This window comes from Ascaphus truei, chromosome 2 (assembly GCF_040206685.1).
Source record: "Ascaphus truei isolate aAscTru1 chromosome 2, aAscTru1.hap1, whole genome shotgun sequence".
NCBI classification, from domain to species: Eukaryota; Metazoa; Chordata; class Amphibia; order Anura; family Ascaphidae; genus Ascaphus; species Ascaphus truei.
Window position 1 is genome coordinate 23,867,052 of NC_134484.1, and position 20,298 is coordinate 23,887,349.

The following is a 20,298-nucleotide window of genomic DNA, read 5'->3' on the forward strand; positions in this document are numbered from 1 at the left end:
TTGTTTCTGTAAAGTACACCTAGTTTGGCATAGGTTTTGCATGTCAGGGTATCAATATGCATTCCAAATGTTAAATGGGAGTCAAACCATATGCCCAAGTATTTGAAACTAGTAAGAGGAGTTAGGGTGTTTCTAGCGTTGGTTCTGATCTGGAGTTCAGTCATTGGAAGCTTTATTTAGCCTTTATTTAGCCTATGTCCCAAATACCATTGTTACAGTCTTGTCAGTGTTTAAAAACACATTGTTTTGGGAAATCAAATTTTCAAGTCTCAAAAAGTCAGATTGAAGTATGTGTTCAAGTTCTGAGAGACTAGGGCTGTGTGCATATAAGCTTGTGTCATCTGCATACATGTGTATTGAAGCTCCCTTGCAAGCTGTACGAAGATCATTGATGAACACTGAGAAGAGTAGGGGCCCCAGAACAGAGCCTTGTGGGACAACACAGGTGATATCCAAGGGGTTGGAGTTAGAGCCTGAGATGGACACATGTTGGGATCTACCTGATAGGTAGGAATGAAACCAGTTTAAAGCGTTCTTCCCTATTCTAGAGCACTGGAGTTTGTTAAGCAAGATAACACTATTACATCATCATTAAACATGTCAGGTAAAATACCAGAGTATTGGATTCTGCTGGGAACCAGAGGATAATATCCAATCTAGCAACGAGTGACTGCAGCTTGCAGGATTTTAGTTGGTTGAAAACTTAGTTTCGTTAAATCAGAAGATTCAAATCCAGAAGATTCAAATTGTGTACAGATTTTGTTGTTTTTCAGGTCAGGACCTTGAACTTCAGTTAAAGTTACCAAGAACTAATTGTTTCCATTCAGAAAATAAATATTTTCTAGAAATAAAGTCACATTAGATGGGGGGTGTAGTGAGGCTTTAAGGGGCCAGCAGGTGCCATCAATAATACTGTATATTTAGAGTTAGAGAAAGTGAGGAACATTTTAATAACATTGTTTTCAAATGATGATGGGCTTCAATGTTTTGTAGCAGAGCAAAATGTAAAGAATCCGTATAAATGTAACGGTCTTTCTGGACCCCCCTTGACCCACCCTATCTCAGATTGGCCCCTGTGGTCTAACCGGTCCCCATTACATGGTTGTGTCTGGTGGTGCACCTGTTGGCTACAGGACTCTTGAGTCTCCAGCATGATGTTGATATGGGGATATCAGCAAAACCGGTAGCTGAGGTAGTGTGCTTGAGTCCTACCTATATCCAGTGCAGCGCCTCCACCTCATCAGGATCTCTGCGTCCGCAGGGAGATGGTTCTGATGAGGACCTCCTCTGTGGTGCCTTCCTCTGGTGAGTAACTCCGCACTCACACACAAGGGTTTTGATGAATAAGGGCATCTTTATTGGCATGGTTCAGGCAGACTGCCCCTCGAAGCGGTCAGCTTAGCCGCTCATTCTTTTGCTGCACTCCATCTGGAAGGTTCCTTCTCCTCTAATAGAGTTGCTCTCCACCTCTCCCCTTAGGGAGATTCACCAGCTTGTCTCTCTGCTTTGAGCTGCACAGACTCACAGCTATTGCATCAGACACTGCAACACTGTTGCAGACCTCCACATGACTCTCCTAAACAGAGTCAGAACACCAACAGGACTGAACTACTAACTTTAGGCAGGGCTGTGTCTTATATCACCTCCAGAAAACAGACACACCCTGTGTCACTAATCGTGGACACAAAGCATGTTGTCACTTCCTTTGGGACATATGATACCTCACCAGGGTTTGAGGGCAAACCTCCATGATTGTTGAGGGCAAACCTGTATACTTACCAGGTTTACGGCCAGCATGAGAAAGAGATATGTACACCAATTTTACACATGGCTACATAAAATAACACCACACCTCCTCTGAAGGGGGTTTCAAAATAATTGAAGCCTGCTAATAGCCTGAAGGTAAACTCCAACTAAGCAGCTACCTAAACTAAAGGATTAATAGTTCTTATTGTCTCGTGGGCTAAACATTGTGGAATACAGTATGTGAATGAGCCTAAAAAGTTAAATGAATGAAGCATTTATGCTATTTGTGATTCGAGAGAGAGAGAGAGAGAGAGTGAGAGGCATAAAGAGAGAGAGATGGAAAGAGAGAGGGAGAGAGAGAGATAGATGGAAAGAGAGAGAGAGAGAGACGGAAAGAGACAGTTCAGCAGGTGCTCTAATAGAGAATAGATTAAGGTAAAAATGCTGCAGAATGATACAATATACCATATATTGTACCACTGAAGGTATAGGAAATATCAAATATAAATCACTCATACATCCCACAAAAGACAGATGAAACAGTGGGGAGCCCCAAGGATGAGTGTTTATGCCTACTGGGTGGGTAGCGGGAGGGGTTAACCCCTTCATTACCTTAGCGGTATTAACCGCTACGGTAATTAAGGGGTTAAGTCCACCCGCAATCCCCCTGCAAGATATAAACACCCATCCAGGGCCAAATACCACCTTCACCCACCCCTTCTACCCACAATAAGCCTGGCACGGGTGGTTAACCCCCTACATTGCCTCAGCGGTAAGCCGCTAAGGTAATGAAGTGGGCTGTAAATGCATTTTTCATGCATCGGACTCATGCCGGGGGTTTCCGGGGGTGATATTTATGGGTATCAGCTCCAGAGACCCCAGACATCAATCCGATGCAGGAAAAAGGCCTGATTTTTTCCTAAGTGCTGCCTCGTTGCTCCCTGCCGCTGACATTATTTCTCCCGCTGGTGGGTACATGTCAGATGCAGATGCAATTGTAATAACATTAGCCATGTTAAGAAAGGGGTGAGACTACCAGGCTATTGCACTAACTGGTGCACCAACAGCCGTAATAATATTTGTGACTGTTCATCTGTACTGCAGCTTAGAGACATTCGAAGACATTGGTCTTGACAGCAGGTACTGTATAAGGTCATGGGTTGAAAAGTAATTTTTTGTGTCATCTGCATAGAGGTGATATTTTAATCGAAAATATGTTATAAGGTCACCTAAAGAGAGTTTGTAAAAAGATAAGAGAAAGAGAGGTTAGGAGGGTTTTTTAGCTAATAAGAAAGACACTAAAAGAACAACGGGAGAGATAAGACGAAATCCAGGATAGGGCTTTCTTATGGCTGCCAAGAGTATGGAGAATGTGAAGGAGAAGAGGGTGGTCCATATTATTAAAAGCTGCAGAGATGTCAAGTCATATAAACAGAGTGTATTGACCTTTATCTTTGGCAGCATATAGGTCATTCGTTATTTTAGTGAGGGCTGTTTCAGTGGAGTGAGCGGTGTGGAAGTCAGATTTTAGAGGGTATAGGAGAGAATAGGGGGTGAGAAAATAGAGCAATAATCTTGGTCTTTGACAGTAAAGGTAGAAAATCTAGAGACAATTTCTAAAAGAGGATCATTACTCAGCATTGATGTTGTAGTGTACGGAAATAAGGTCACTATAGGTGTTTATGTTAGGATGAAGAGTAATACAGGATAAAATAGTCCACGTTTAGTACAACCAGATTTGGGTATTAACATTGACTACAACTGCTTTCCGCAATAGGATCCAGAATTACTGGGGCTGTAATCATCAAATAACTCATGGCTCAAAGATGTGCCTGCATAACAATTAGCATGTTTGCCACATTTGGGTAATCTCTTGCTTCCAATTTCAATGTCCTTTTCTGAGAATTTCAGATAACTCCATGTCAGGAGGAATTATTTATGTTTGGTTTTTCTGCAGGCCTAATTAGTGGGATGGTAAAACACAGAATGCCTTTGTTAGTCTTGCTATTTTGTGCAGATGGTTTTCCTAAGAAAAAGCAACAAAATACTCATATTCATTCGATCAAAAACGTGCATGTTGAATTTTGGACTGTAAGACCCCCAAAACAGACCACCACGAGAGAGACTGATTAATATGATGAGACTGTGCAATCATGAACCATCAAGGGATGGGATAATGTTTGATAGCCGAATAAGAGTTAGGGCCTCATGCAGTAAGCAGCGATAAGCCACTTATTGCCAGCTTATCGCCAAAAAAACCTACTGCGATTCAGGAAGCCCCGATAAGCTGGCAATAAGAGCACAAATCAGCAGGTTTTTTTCCGGAAAAAAAACAAATCCGCTGACCGCTCGGCAATAAGCCACTTTTCGCCGCTCATCGCCAGCTTTTCCAACTCGCTGTATTCTAGTAGCCCTGACCAGCTTATCGCAGCTGATCGCCGCTCTAGAATGGCAAATTTCTCCTCAAATCGTCCCGCCACAAAAAAGTTTTCAAGAAGGTGGGGTAAAGCGGCGAAGAGCGGCGAGGCGGCACTTAGAAAAAAATCAGGCCGTTTTCCTGCATCAGATTGATGCCTGGGGTCTCCGGAGCTGATACCCATAAATATCACCACCGGAAACCCCCGGCATAAGTCCGATGCATGAAAAATGCTTTTACAGCCCACTTCATTACCTTAGCGGCTTACTGCTAAGGCAATGTAGGGGGTTAACCACCCGTGCCAGGCTTATTGTGGGTAGCAGAGGTGGGTGAAGGTGGTATTTGGCCCTGGGTGGGTGTTTATGTCTTGCAGGGGGATTGCGGGTGGACTTAACCCCTTCATTACCATAGCGGTTAATATCGCTAAGGTAATGAAGGGGTTAACCCCTCCTGCTACCCACCCGGTAGGCATAAACACCCATCCTTGGGGCTAATACCCCCTTCACCAACCGCCGCTACCCACAATAAAACATAAATACTCACAACAGCCCCACTACCTACCTCCTAGGCCCCCAATAAACATTATAATATCTTATACATCACCCACCCTCTGTGCCCCCCATAAAACCATGATTTATTTATTTTAAACACACGATTAATATCCCAGGCCGGCGGGGTTCCCCGGTTGTCCCGACGGGTGTACGCAGGCCTCACAGTGCACCCTGGTTGGTAACCACGGGTTTCTGGGCTCCATGGGCCTCCAGGTGGTCCTGGTGGGCACCAATGGGGTCCACAGGTGGTCCCTGCAGGTGTCTGGCGGTCCCCAGGTCGTCCCCATGGTTGTAAGGGGGCCCTTGGGTGGTTCCCACAAGTGTCTGGGGCCCTTGGGAGGTCCTTGCTTGTCTGCGTGGCCCCTACAGCTCTCCTCAGGTGGGCCCCCTGGCATCCGGGGTTCCTCGGGTGGTCCCCGTGGGATCCCGCAGGCCTGCGGTAATAATCCTTTATGTCAAAAAATAAAACATTGCCTACATTTAAATCAATACACCCCCCCCCCCCTCCACCACCACCAAACACATACAGTATAGTAATGGGCCAAATAACTATTATCCAGATATAGATAATAGATCATTTGCCCATTATTAACCACAACATTAGCAAGCATAGATAAAGTAAATAGAAACCGTTCTACTTACCCCTGGCAATATGAAGGGCATCCTCGTAAGCTTATTGCAGGTCCCTGTCTTCCGTTGCCAGAAAGCATACATAATAAATAGAATCTAAAGTCCCCTAGCCCAATAATCACCTTAGTGGTTTATTACCGCTATAGTAATTAAGGGGTTATCCCACCCTGCACCGCTACTCACCCTGGAGGCCTAACCATCCACCATGGACCCACTATACCCACCCTGCACCCATTGAGTGTCATAGTTGTACATCATACTCATAATAATATGGGCATGATAACCCACTATAGCACTCAATGGGCATGTAGACGGACGTTCACCGAGGCACACAATTTGGAGACGTTTATAATGTGAAATTATAATAGGCTTTATTGTGCCTTTTCCTTTTCATCAGAAAATTATCCAAACACAGGGGGGGAACAAAGCGTCCATTCACTTGGGAGTAGTTCTAGTGAAATCCTTGCAATTAGTTCACATCTCCATTAGTTAAGCTTCTCCCAGCCCAAACACCTAACATGAAAATAAGCAGATATAAGCAGTCTCTTAATAATGAAAGTCTTATCTGTTTAGTTGCTGTAGAGTAAGCTTCTCTGCTCTCCTGGAACCGCACCCGTGCGTGCACAGAAAAATATCAGCATCCAGGTTTAGAAGTCTTATTTGGTGTCTTGCAATCAGCTCTGCTGTGTGGCTGGCAGAGCTCAAGACTGGTCAGCTCCAGAGATCTGGGTTTCTTTTGGTCAGTCTCTCCTGGGACTCAAGAACCTCTGCACTGTCTCTCCAAAGGTCAGCTCTCAGTCAGAGCTAACGAGAGTCACTTCCTGTCTCAAAGGCAGGCTTTTTGAAACAATCTAATCAGGCAGGTGGTGTTTAGTAATTAACTACCACACTGCTAGATTAAAGGAACATTACTGAACAGGGATAAGTCCCCTGTTACAGGGCACCTAATCAAAATACATTAATACACAAAAGACACAGTAATAAAACATTTCAAAACACAGAAACACCCCAATTCCCTAAATAAAAACACTAGCCAACAAATGCAATTAATACAAGCACTAACCAGCAGAACAACGAATAAATTTAACCATTACCCAACAAAGCAATGAATTAATTCCACCATTAACCAACAAAACAATTATTTAATTAAAGCACTAACCAGCAAAATAATGAATTAATTCAACCATTAACCAATCAAAGCAATTAATTAATAAAACAACTCGGCAACGCAGTCATTAAAAGCAGCACCCAACGCAAGACATCATTAATTAAAAACGAAAATCAATCGCAAACAAAATTAAAAATAAGGCAGCAAAATCACAAACAATTACATCCACATAATAAACACACAGAAAAAAATCACACTCAATACAAAGCAAAAAATTTAAAACAAATTATTGGCCTAATAATGTATTGATCTGTACCCTAAAGGGGTACAGATTAAAACATTATCAGTCAATGAGCAGTAAAAAAAAAGAAAAAGGCATATCCAATCGAAAAACATTTACAAACATTCAATATTTTACTTATCTTAGAAGCGTTGGCCCTCCGACTCCCGGGGAATCAGGAAGCTCACATACTGCGAAGGCCTCAAACTGCATCCAATGCCATCAACCATGAAGATCCGGATCTGGTACCCAATTCTTCTTTTCTTTATCTTCAATCCGCTTCTTCTATATTCTTCTGTAATTATTTCTTCATTTTCTTTATCTTCTGTCTTCATCTTTCAATCCAAAACCGATGTTGTCTCGTCGTCTTATTGGGCTCAAATCAGGCGTCACGGCCTTAAATTTGGCTTATGCTGTCACAGTTGGGCATGAAATGGTTCATCAGCCATCTGATTGGCCTTTTAAAACCTTGTGCCGATTTGAATGTTTTTTTTTTTTATGATGACATTTAAAGAGAAAGAAGCCAGCCATTCAGAATGGCTGTGCTTCATTTCCCTTTAACATGACGTCACTAATTCCAAGATGGCATGCGTCACATGGTATTTCAGCAAATCAGATTGAGGGAACTAATTCCCCAATCTGATTGGTTATAGTACACGGGACCCACCTGAGGACCTCCGGACGCCCACGGGTACCACCCGAGGACCCATGGGGCACACCTGCGTGGAAGAACCGGGGCCTGTGGGGGCCCGGCGGACCCACAGGGACCACCCGAGGGCCCAAGACACCATTGGTAACCACCCAAGGGCCCCCTGACCGCTGTGGGAACCACACAAGGTCCCCTAGACACCCGTTGGGATGACCAAGGGACCCCCAGACACCCACGGGGACCAACCGCGGACCCATTGGGGCCTGCGGGGAGCCGCAGGGACCACCTGGAGGCTCACGGAGCCTAGCGGGGACCACCTGGAGGCCCCCAGACACCCGTGGATACCCCCAGTGTGCACTGTGGGGCCTGCGGACACCCGTCGGGACCACTGGGGACCCCCACCGGTCTGGGGTATTAATCGTGTGTGTAAAAAAAAATCATGGTTTTATGGGGGGCACATGGGGTGGGTGGTGTATTTTTGCATACTAAATATTTTGACATTTAAATTTTATTACTAGTGTAGATGAGCAGGGCGTCTCCGGAGCTGACCCTGGTTTCAGGTCCGGGAGCCCCCTACTTACCAAAATACAGGCCCCGTTATGGGGTGCCAGTATCCCCGCCATGTAAATGTCCCGCGTCCACGTGATCTGAACATTTCCATGCATAGGAGATACCGGCACCCCATAACGGGGCCTTTACCTCGGTAAGTAGGGGGTCACCGGACCTGAAACAATGCTGTTCAGCTCAGGAGACCCCCTTCTACAATACACAGTAATACAATTTAAAGGGTGAGCCCTTTTTGGAGGGCAGATCCTATCACCGCCGGCAACACGCCATGTTTGGAAATGTTGCTCTCACTGGTATTCGGGCCTTTCTGCATACCGTGAGAGCAACACTGCAAAAAAATGGCAATTTCAAAACCCTGCCGATAATTTCTATCGGACTTTACTGCATGAGGCCCTTAGTTTGAAGAAAATCAGTAAAATATGCTCTATGAGTAAGTATGACTGAGAATGAAATAGGGATACTTTTTTGCTTCAAGTATATATACTAGTGCGCTAGGAGAGATCATTTGTCTAGACTAGGAACCTGTCTTCATCACATGAGAGCAGCACTGTACTATTAATCCTAATTATGTGCTATGCTGTTAAACAAAATCTACTTTAAGAAAGTCTTTGTGTCAGACTCACCTTCCTAGCAGAGCAATGGGAGCCGTAGGAGAAATGTGTTCTGACTTCAAATGAAAAAGGGAAAGAACGGCTTAACACTGTTGCAGAGTGATCACACAGAAAAAAAGCTTTTCAGAAATTGTTGATGATAAAATATATTTTTTGGTTATTGTTTTGCAGGAAAGCTGTTATGTCACATCAGAAAAGTGCATACAACATGCCTACAAGTGGCATAAGGATCTCTGTCTTCTGCTGTTATCTGCCTATAGTGGACTATGCTCATATTATGCTAGCATTTTAAAAGAAATTCCAAACTTACCACAAACTGAAATAGGTATGTAGGCTTTTAGCAAACAAGTAGGTGATCATACAGTGAGCAATGAATGGAAAATCACAAAAGGATATAATCTGCATTGTTTTACTGCACATCACAATCATTCATGCTCCAAAGCTGTACAAAAAGGTGTACATTATTTAATTATGGTCCTTATTCTTTGGCACAAATGTGAGGAATAAATGCATTCTGCTACATAAAGGTACAACTCGCATTATACAATTATACAACGTGATAAAGTATACTTTTTTTTTAAATTATCCTTTGATAATTGCCATGAAGTACTTTGACATTATGCAATATACCATAGCATCAAGCAGCAATATTAAATAGGATGTAGAGCTGGGTAATGGGCAGTAATTCATGTAGTAACTTCCTCTCAATTGCATGGAAGTTAATACATTGGTTATCTGTGAATTACCCCTTTTTGACACTATAGTTTGAGGATCATAGAAACCAATTGCATAGGCCACATATCTCTTATAACAAGCTACTTTTCCCCACTTGTGCCATTGATCTACAAAGGAAGTGGTTATTTGGAGCGTTCCGAGACGTTCAGGAGCAGTTACTTAATATACATTAGTTTTTATTTCTTTCGATATTTTGTCAATTATTTTGTGATTTATTCTAGACATGAGTGACATATCATGAACAGAATTACAAAACTTCAACAGGTGTCTTATATTTGAAACTGATATAATAGAAAACTCTGGATTATCACATGCATTCAATTACTAATGTCACAATCCTACAGGCACTGCTGAGAGAGGATTTTTTCTTCTTCTCTGAAATACAAAAATATATTTTTTACTTCTAGTGCAGATTGTCAGGCGCTTTCAATAGTAAGCGCCATTAGCGCTTATCTATTGAAGCGGCCGCCGCGCGGGAAACTCCGTTTTTAAACGGAGAACAGACCAGCGGCTAGCCCGCTATGCACACGGCAAGCATTAGATTCAGCTCGGCCGCGTCAGTATGTAGCGCACTTTTCCCCGCCCCCTGGAAGATGTGTGGCTACGGTATGTGTGGGTGCGGTGCAATACCTGTGGCTCACATGAAACCTGAGTTTTTGCTGCTGGGAACCTGGGGTACCTGAGTCGTGGTTCGGTAGGGGCTTCACCTGTATGGGATTCTACTGTGTGGAATGTCCCCGTTACAGGAACTCCATGCAATAAGGCACATGCATAAGTATAACAGTTTATTACATAGAATATAAAGAACACACATAGATATATCCCTCCAACCAGGCCACGCACGGCCATACCCTGCAATACTCCGTCCCCCTCATTGAGTCAAAGTCCCCAAAGTACTGAGGGCCCTTGTGCACTCAACCACCCTGGTGTCCACAAGTTGATTCCCCACCCAATGTGTGGTACAGCACTGCCCACTAAAGTGTTTGTTGGTGCACATGAGGAGTTGGGTACCTGCCGGGTGATCCCACACCCGGGCACACTGCTGCTGCAATGGTCCTCCGCGAAGCCTCCACCTCTACTTTTGGTGGGTCCTCTGATGATGGTACCACCTTTGAGTGGCTCTGTATGAAGGGGGATCTGATCCCAAATCACCCTGGCCCAGGATGCAGCCATGTCCTGGCTTTGTCCCTATGTTCTGGTTCTACAGGGGCAGTGTCCCTGTCTGTGGGCCTCTCCCTGCAGCAACCACAAGCTACACAGAGGAGTCGGGGCCTAGCTGGGGCCTAGGTGGGACTCTGGCCTAGTGATGTTGCCACAGACACCTGCACATGCACAACCTACCCTAACCTTGTCCCAGCTCCGACTGATGTGGTCTGCAGTGCGCAATTTGTATCAATCTCCCTCCAGGAGTTTCTGCTCACCCTATTGGTTGCTCTGGATTAGGTGACTAGCAGCCCCACGGGCTTCTGGCAGTTGTGGTCCCTATTTAGTACCTCTCTGTATTGGCCGCAGCTGTAGCGCTAAACTGCACATGCGCAAATGATACTGCGCCTGCGCAATCACACCTAAGATGGCGGCGCCTTGCAAGGGAAGTCACCCGTGCCTCCGGCGACCGGTCGCCCATCAACCTCCCTCCCCCACATGCAGTGCTGCCCACACCTCGTCTGGGTGTGCGCACTCAACCAGAGGTAAGGGTGCCCAGGGGGATTCCTGCTATATATACTATTGCAGGTTACCCTTAGTCAGTCCGGCTCTACCATTAGGCCAATTAGGCGGCTGCAGAATTTGGAGGGTGGCAGATTTCTAACTGCAGGGGGATTTCCCCCAAGTAGGGAGAGCGCTGGGGAGTTACCTCCATCCTGATTGGCTGCTTCTGGGTAATGCAGCTAATCAGGAACAGGTGTAATGAGCCTGGGGGCAGGGCCAAGCAGAGGAGGAAAAAGCATGGACCAGAGAGAGGTTCAGGGTATGTGTGTCACTGTGTGTTGTGCTCTGTCATGGTGCATGTGTTTTCTGTGGGTGTTATTGTGTGTGTGTGTGTGTGTGTGTGTGTGTGTGTGTGTGTGTGTGTGTGTGTGTGTGTGTGTGTGTGTGTGTGTGTGTGTGTGTGTGTGTGTGTGTGTGTGTGTGTGTGTTTGCTGTGGCTGCCCTGTGTATGTTTGTGTGTGCCAGGGGAGGGAGAATGACATAGAGGGGAGTGGAAGAATGACAGGGAGGGAGAAGACAATGACAGAGAGAGGGGGGAGATAATGACAGAGAAGGGGAGAATGACAGAGAGAGAGGGGGAGAATGACAGAGAGAGAGAGAGAGAGAGAGTAGAGAATGACAGAGAGAGAGAGTATAGAATGACAGAGAGAGAGTAGAGAATGACAGAGAGGGAGAGAGAGAGCGAGAGAGAGAGAGAGAGAGAGAGAGAGAGAGAGAGAGAGAGAGAGAGAGAGAGAGAGAGAGAGAGAAGAGAATGACAGAGAGAGAGAGAGAGAGAGAGAGAGAGAGAGAGAGAGAGAGAGAGAGAAGAAAATGACAAAAAGAGAGGGAGAAGAGAATGACAGAGAGGGAGAAGAGAATGACAGAGAGAGGGAGAGAGGGAAGAGTGATGGAGAGAGAGACAGGGAGAGGGAGGAACAGGACAGGAGAGAGGGGCAACAAGAATGACAGTGAGAGAGGGGGGAGAATGACAGAGGGAAGGGGAGAATGATGGAAAGAGGCATGGGGAGAATCACAGAGGGTAGATATAATGAGGGAGAGAGAATGAGAGGGAGGGGGAAGAAGAGAGAGAGAGAGAGAGAGAGAGACAAGGGGAGAGTGACAGGGAGAGAGGGGGAAAGGGAATAAGGGAGAGAGGGAAGAGTTTGTAAGAATGTTAGAAAAAATCTATTAGGTGTAGCAGGGTCCCCTTACCCTGCATCTATGTCAGGGAACCACTCAGATGCTCTTTGGTGCTCCTCGGCAGGTAGCGGCTATTTTAAAAGGTATTGCCCATGTGTGAGACTCAGCGCAAATGTGGTGGCCATCTTGTAGGTGGTGCCGTGAGGACAGTGCGCATGCGCGAACGCCAGGAAACAGAAGGTAGGAGGAGGATATCCTCCACGACTGGAGACGGCGAGTGAGTCGCATGGGAGCCAGATCAGGAGTAGGTAGTGTGCAGGGAGCAAGTGGTAACATTTTCTGTGACATTTCTGCAGAAAAACTAATGGCCCATCGGATTAACACAGCAGGGGTCCCAAGCAGTCCCATTCAGTTTGAATGGGACTGCCAGGGACCCCCGCTGTGTTAATCCGATTGGCCATTAGTCTGTCTGCAGAAATTTCACTGAAATGTTGGCAGCATTACCTGGATATTGCCCCAGAATTTCCAAGGCAAGTTTTAGAATACTCGTCGGTGCACCTGTACTAAAAATAATAATAACAATAGTGAGATTGGCTGTAAGAGCTACACTCTCTGCTCTGCTCTCTCTGCACAGCTCTTCCAGATTGGTTTAATGATTAACGCAGCATGAGTCCCATTCAGAAGAAGGGATCCCCGCTTGCAGTGTGTGCAGTGTGCAGTGTGTGTAGTGTGCTGTGAGTGTGTGCAGTGTGCAGTGTGAAGTGTGCAAAATTAAAAACATTTTTTTTTTTTTTTTAAATTTAAATTCTGGATCCATGCTCAAACCGCGTTATAAGCGGATCCGCGTTATAGCGGATCGCGCTATAACGGGTTGAGCTGTACTACTGTAAATAGTCAACCAAGGAAAAGGCTTTTGTGCAATTAAATTCCCCATTAGGTAGCAGTGGTGCTGGAAGCCAGACAATCCTAAACATCACTGAGCCTGGTAGTAATTTATTTTTATCCAATGGTCATTGAGGCTCTCAGAAGAGATCATAATCGTCCACAGTGAACATTTTCTTTGCTGGTTATTTCTTAATCGAGGTTATTTTTCCCTCTTCTTCTGCAGATCTAAGAATTTCTGAAAGACATGCTGGATGGAGTCTTATGGATTAGTATAATTTAGTACATATGGCCTTTTGTTCTTTAACTCAGGGGTTCTCAAATCCAGTCCTCAAGACCTCCCAACAGGTCAGGTTTACAGGATCCACCAGCTTCAGCACAGGTAACTCCATCAATGGCTTGGTCGAAGACTGGGGGAAGTTGGGGGATCCTGAAAACCTGACCTGTTGGGGGGGTCTTGAGGACTAGAGCTGAGAACCCCTGGTTAACAGAATAAATCACTTAGAATATTTTGGACATTTGTGATAATCTTGGGAGTCTTTTTGGCCTTTGCAAAAGCAAGAAGTTCTGGTGGCAGCTGCTGAAATAATGTCAAACATTTAACAGGCTTTGTAGAATATGTGTAAAAATGACAATATTTTTATTGAAGGGAGTAATTGATGATTCTATTGGTTAATAAAATATGCATTCATGTTTTGTTTTCTAGAGAAACTTGCGATTGAAGACACATTATCTCAACTCTGTAATCAGCTGCAGGTAATGATGATACCATACAGTATGTTATTTAAACTTTGGTATACATTTGTCTCTTGCAGGTATGTCTTTTTGCAGATGACAGAATTTTAGATTGTACTTTACTATGCTTTCATTTATTTAGCAAGATGATAGTGTGTACAGTACTATATACTTTAGATCTGCTGAAAAACGACAGTTACTGTATCTTCTACAGTGGATCATGTATATTGTATATGTAACCCATATTCCCCCCCCCCCCAGACACAGATGCTATATCTAGGGTGTGTGAGGGCTGGTTACACGTGCTTGAGTGGTACATTACCTGTAGATAACAGGAGGGCCTGAGCTTCCCGCGATGGTGTTGGGGACACAGCACAAGGCTTCTGGGGTAGTTGCCTCATTCTTTAGTGGTGGTGCAGCGCCTCCATCCTCTATACCTTCCCAGGGTATGGGGTAGGACCCGTATAAAAGAAAGGGACCCTAGTCCCAGGGTGGATGCTCCAGAATCACACACAGTCTTGAGTATAATCAGCAATGTCTCTTCGCTCTTGCTTCCGGTCCCTCCCTATACTGGGGAGGACGCTTCTGATTGGCTCTCCTTGTGCCCCCTCCCTCTGGTGGGATCCAGAGGCGGGGCAATCCTTTTTTCAGTGTGACGTGGCCTGGGTTTTGGGCCAGTCACAGAACAGGTGGGAGGGCTTTCGGCTTTCGCGCCGCTCCGCTCCTCTTGCAGGGAATCTGGATTTGGCGCCAAACCCCTGCACATTTCCTGCCACATTTCTCGTACAGTCTTTTTGCACGATTCACGTGCGCGCTCCAGGATTGGCGGGAAACGCCATTTTAGGTCGGATGCTAACTGCTGGGCCGTTGATGGCGCGCTTGTCACCATTTTGGATTCTTCCTTGCTCCGCGGAGCACATGTAGTGACGGCCGACATCTTTGATGAGCCCACCACATGTAATTGTGTACTACGCTCAGTGTCTACGGTGTAACACGAACCTAGACACTGCTGTACCCACTGACACTTTCTGATACTCTATGCATATTCAATCTGTTGCCCACTAATATGAGGTGGCCTACCCCAGGCTAGGCAGAACTCCTTCCTTGTGCACTGTACTCGGTGACTGTTCCGGAAAGTGCTCTGTGGTGCGTTTTATGTGGGTGCTAGCTAGTGTACCGGGCATCTCCCTAGGTACGGGCGTCCCTACTTTTGGCCACTCATAGTGCGGGCCATGAGCCATGGTCCCTGGACACGTTAGCAGGCTAACCCCCCCTGTTGCCTCGCACTGTCTGCCTCAAGGGACTAGGACAGCTATAGATATGCACCCATCTTACGCCACCCTCTTAGGGCACCCAGGGTGTACGTGCGGAAGCGGAGGTCCACGCTCCCCTGACTACCCCCGGTATGGCATGCCCTACTTTCTTTAGCACTTGACCGGAGAGTGCACATCACTCTTCCTACTCTGCCTTGCTGTAAGCCTGTCCTGATCTGGATCTCAGCAGCTCACCTCCAAATGTAACCCATATCCCCCCCCCCACCAGACACAGATGCTATATCTAGGGTGTGTGAGGGCTGGTTACACGTGCTTGAGTGGTGCATTACCTGTAGATAACAGGAGGGCCTGAGCTTCCCGCGATGGTGTTGGGGACACAGGACCAGGCTTCTGGTGTAGTTGCCTCATTCTTTAGTGGTGGTGCAGTGCCTCCATCCTCTATACCTTCCCAGGGTATGGGGTAGGACCCGTATAGAAGAAAAGGACCCTGGTCCCAGGGTGGATGCTCCAGAATCACACACAGTCTCGAGTATAATCAGCAATGTCTCTTTATTGTCTCTAGCTCGCACACAGCAGCCTTGGTAGCACACAGCAGCAGCAATAGCAGCAACAACAACAACACACCAGGAGATCCCAAGGTGTACAGCCATTCTCCTCTCCTCTCCTTTCTTCCAAGAGGTACTCCGACAGGATGGTCTGTGAGGGGCCTCAATACCCCAATGCCCACCTCAGAGGGTATCCTCTGGGTGGGGGTAGATCCTCCCCATCACCCCCCATCGGGGTGAGGGGCATTGGTCCACCGGAGCTCTGCTCACTCGCCAACTGTATTAGGCCAGAGTTCTCTCTCTCGCTTGCTTGCTCCCAGGACGGAGCTTGATCTACTCCTCTCCTCCAACTCCCAGGACAGACCACAACTAGACTCGGATGAGAACTAACTGTCACTTACAGGAATCGGCTGCTAAATAGTGTCAGCCCCACCCCTCATGATGTCAGCAGAACCTCCCCTCTGTCTCTTGCCTGCAGCAGAGTCAGGGGCCTGCATCTATCACTCAGGGCAGGGCGTGAAGGGGGAAAAGCCATGATTACTACTGGTGCCTGCCCTTAACAGGACTTACCACAGTAGGAGAAAGATATGTATAGCCCGTGCTGTTTACAGGGGGCTACACTCTCCCTCAGGTGGAATCCAATGGTCCCCACTTGGACCTAACGTTAGCAGTACCACCCTGCGGTGAACAACCTGGGAACACAACACATATCATGCAGTTTTAGTCATACATATGCTCACATGAGGTAGAAATATAACACCGGTTACTCCCAACCCTAACTGTAATGTTTCGGATCAGGTTTTCTTACTTTCCTGCCATTGGGATCCGTAATGGTCACAAAGAAGGACTGGACCGAACCATGCTCCGGTCGATATATTACGCTGTGCATGTATATGCACCATCCTATACTCCAGATCCTGACCAACTCACTTATTCGGTCCTCGTTATGATAACCGGCTTTACCAAATTTTGTTCGTAGATATTCTTGTACGGCTTCTCGGAGCCAACTATCTCTGTTCTCCTCTATTTCCCTCATTATGGGCTCAGGCACATAAGGGTATTCGTATCCATGCGACTGCCTATACCTAGCCACTATGGCTCTGTTTGCTCGGCTCAACTTAGTGAGCTTACGGTTACCCGCCCTGCTTGGCAGTACCCAAAACTCTGGTTCTATAGGAGCAATCTCGTCATACAATATACTGGGGCCTTTGGGCTGAATGAGTTTCTGCTCGATCTCCCAGTACCTGTGATCTAACTCATCCTCTATCTCCTCGGGAGTAAAGGCACCTGCCGCCCACCAATGATCAACTATGTTGTTTTTAATGAGCAGAAACCACGTACGGTCCATACCTTCATGGTACCCAGTGAACAGGGGTGCCCACCATTTGTCACGGTGCTCATACTCTGTGGAATGGCTAGTATTCTCTACCTCTGACTCTGCTTGGGACGAGACACTGGATGTCCCGCCTCTGTAGAGCGCGAGCAATCTCTCCTCACTTTGGCATTGAAATACTGGGTAGGGTTCATCTTATGGACCACCGTACTAACAGACCCAGCCTCCGCTGGAGTGTGGGACCCTCGGGCTCTCCCTCTAGCTGTAGGAGAAAACGGCACAGGGTTAGGCACACGTATCACATTATCATATGGTATCTCCCCATCCGACCCCTCATCGCTCAATTCTCAGTCCTGTCAATCTCTGGAATATTTGGGCTACTTGCTCAATTTATCCCCGCTAGGTCCCGGTGACAACACTCGTGACGGGGCAGGGGCAGTGGCCGGGGCGATGGAGCTAGGGCTTGGGGCATGGGCAATGTTCAAGTCAGTGTCCGGCAAGCGGGTAATACCGCGACCAAGGGACGCTTTCTTGGGTGCTTTCTCCGCCATACCTCGCGCTTCTCTCGATGGGCCTCGGCTCTTCAGGGTGGCCATTGCAGTGACCATGGCTACTCTCCGTGGCGAGAACAGCGCTCCCGGGCCTCTCTTTCTGTCGGGCCCGGAAGTGACATCATCACCGGTGCCCGCGGAATCTACATCCGCTCCGTGGTCACGCACCGGTAGTGCGTCGAGGACCGGAAGGAGCGGTGGTGGAGCATCCAGTTCGCAGACGGACAAGTAGGCCTCAAGCCTCTCCTTCTTGTCCTCCGTGGTTGCTGTCTTCGCCTGGCGGGAGTAAGGTGGTGGTGGAGTCTCCTTACTGCTCCACTGCTGTTTGGTGATCTTGGGGTCCTCCGGAGTCGTCTCGGACGCCATGTCCACCGCACTGGGAGTCACCACGACCGTGGGACTTCTACGGGCCTCAGGCCGCACCAGCGCTCGCCGTCGGAAGGTGTCCAGACTCGTCTGCTCCTCGTTGTCACCGCTGGGGTGGTTCGCCGGTAGGCGCATTGCCACCGATGGTACGCCAACCTCTTTCTCTGAGGATATCATGATCGGATCCTCCGCAAGGGAGTCACCGGGTTCTTCTGCGATACAACCAGTGGGTATTGTTGCGAAACGGGCCCGCTCCGGTACCTCCACTGCGGTCGTGCTCTTCTCCGCCGACGGTTCACTCGGCTCCGTAGTTGGCTGGGCCTTGGTTCTTCCCGCTTGGTTGCAACAGGGAACTAGGGCAGCCTTGTCTTTCATCTCCACCACCTACGTTAGAGTTCCCGGAGAGGCACCCAGCGGGGTCTCGATCAGTGGCCATGGCTCGTTAGGCCACAGGTAAAACGTGCCGCACTGAGGGAATCGTGCCTTGGTGCTTGGTACCGCTCCGGGTTTCCCGCAGTGAACGCACAGGCACTGGAGTTATTCGTGCTCCGCTACCTCCACTACCAGTAAGCCTCCTGGTAGCTGGTAGATCGTGGTGCTCATCTCGGACATTGTTAGCTCAGGGGTGGAACAGTTCAGTGTTTCAGCTCCTTGCCAGGCAGAAGTGAAGCTCTTCGCTCTTGCTTCCGGTCCCTCCCTATACTGGGGAGGACGCTTCCGATTGGCTCTCCTTGTGCCCCCTCCCTCTGGTGGGATCCAGAGGCGGGGCAATCCTTTTTTCAGTGTGACGTGGCCTGGTTTGTGGGCCAGTCACAGAACAGGTGGGTGGGCTTTCGGCTTTCGCGCCGCTCCGCTCCTCTTGCAGGGAATCTGGGTTTGGCGCCAAACCCCTGCACATTTCCTGCCACATTTCTCGTACAGTCTTTATGCACGATTCACGTGCGCGCTCCAGGATTGGTGGGAAACGCCATTTTAGGTCGGATGCTAACTGCTGGGCCGTTGAAGGCGCGCTTGTCACCATTTTGGATTCTTCCTTGCTCCGCGGAGCACATGTAGTGACGGCCGACATCTTTGATGAGCCCACCACATGTAATTGTGTACTACGCTCAGTGTCTACGGTGTAACACGAACCTAGACACTGGCTGTACCCACTGACACTTTCTGATACTCTATGCATATTCAATCCGTTGCCCACTAATATGAGGTGGCCTACCCCAGGCTAGGCAGAACTCCTTCCTTGTGCACTGTACTCGGTGACTGTTCTGGCAAGTGCTCTGTGGTGCGTTTTATGTGGGTGCTAGCTAGTGTACCGGGCATCTCCCTAGGTACGGGCGTCCCTACTTTTGGCCACTCATAGTGCGGGCCATGAGCCATGGTCCCTGGACACGTTAGCAGGCTAACCCCCCCTGTTGCCTCACACTGTCTGCCTCAAGGGACTAGGACAGCTATAGATATGCACCCATCTTACGCCACCCTCTTAGGGCACCCAGGGCGTACTGTGCGGAAGCGGAGGTCCACGCTCCCCTGACTACCCCCGGTATGGCATGCCCTACTTTCTTTAGCACTTGACCGGAGAGTGCACATCACTCTTCCTACTCTGCCTTGCTGTAAGCCTGTCCTGATCTGGATCTCAGCAGCTCACCTCCAAATGTAACCCATATCCCCCCCCCCCCCAGACACAGATGCTATATCTAGGGTGTGTGAGGGCTGGTTACACGTGCTTGAGTGGTGCATTACCTGTAGATAACAGGAGGGCCTGAGCTTCCCGCGATGGTGTTGGGGACACAGGACCAGGCTTCTGGTGTAGTTGCCTCATTCTTTAGTGGTGGTGCAGTGCCTCCATCCTCTATACCTTCCCAGGGTATGGGGTAGGACCTGTATAGAAGAAAAGGACCCTGGTCCCAGGGTGGATGCTCCAGAATCGCACACAGTCTCGAGTATAATCAGCAATGTCTCTTTATTGTCTCTAGCTCGCACACAGCAGCCTTGGTAGCACACAGCAGCAGCAATAGCAGCAACAACAACAACACACCAGGAGATCCCAAGGTGTACAGCCATTCTCCTCTCCTCTCCTTTCTTCCAAGAGGTACTCCGACAGGATGGTCTGTGAGGGGCCTCAATACCCCAATGCCCACCTCAGAGGGTATCCTCTGGGTGGGGGTAGATCCTCCCCATCACCCCCCATCGGGGTGAGGGGCATTGGTCCACCGGAGCTCTGCTCACTCGCCAACTGTATTAGGCCAGAGTTCTCTCTCTCGCTTGCTTGCTCCCAGGACGGAGCTTGATCTACTCCTCTCCTCCAATTCCCAGGACAGACCACAACTAGACTCGGATGAGAACTAACTGTCACTTACAGGAATCGACTGCTAAATAGTGTCAGCCCCACCCCTCATGATGTCAGCAGAACCTCCCCTCTGTCTCTTGCCTGCAGCAGAGTCAGGGGCCTGCATCTATCACTCAGGGCAGGGCGTGAAGGGGGAAAAGCCATGA

At 47.9% G+C, this 20,298-nt stretch overlaps 1 protein-coding gene across 2 annotated transcripts in view; it reads left to right on the plus strand.

Annotated features, from left to right (window-relative positions):
- Positions 1-20,298, plus strand: part of FAM135B (family with sequence similarity 135 member B) — a 240,963-nt gene that overhangs the window by 155,710 nt on the left and 64,955 nt on the right. For both annotated transcript variants that reach the window (XM_075581807.1, XM_075581801.1), the window contains 2 exons: positions 8,730-8,883; positions 13,711-13,760. In XM_075581807.1, coding sequence (XP_075437922.1) covers positions 8,730-8,883; positions 13,711-13,760 — 204 coding nt within the window. The remainder of the gene's footprint in view (positions 1-8,729; positions 8,884-13,710; positions 13,761-20,298) is intronic.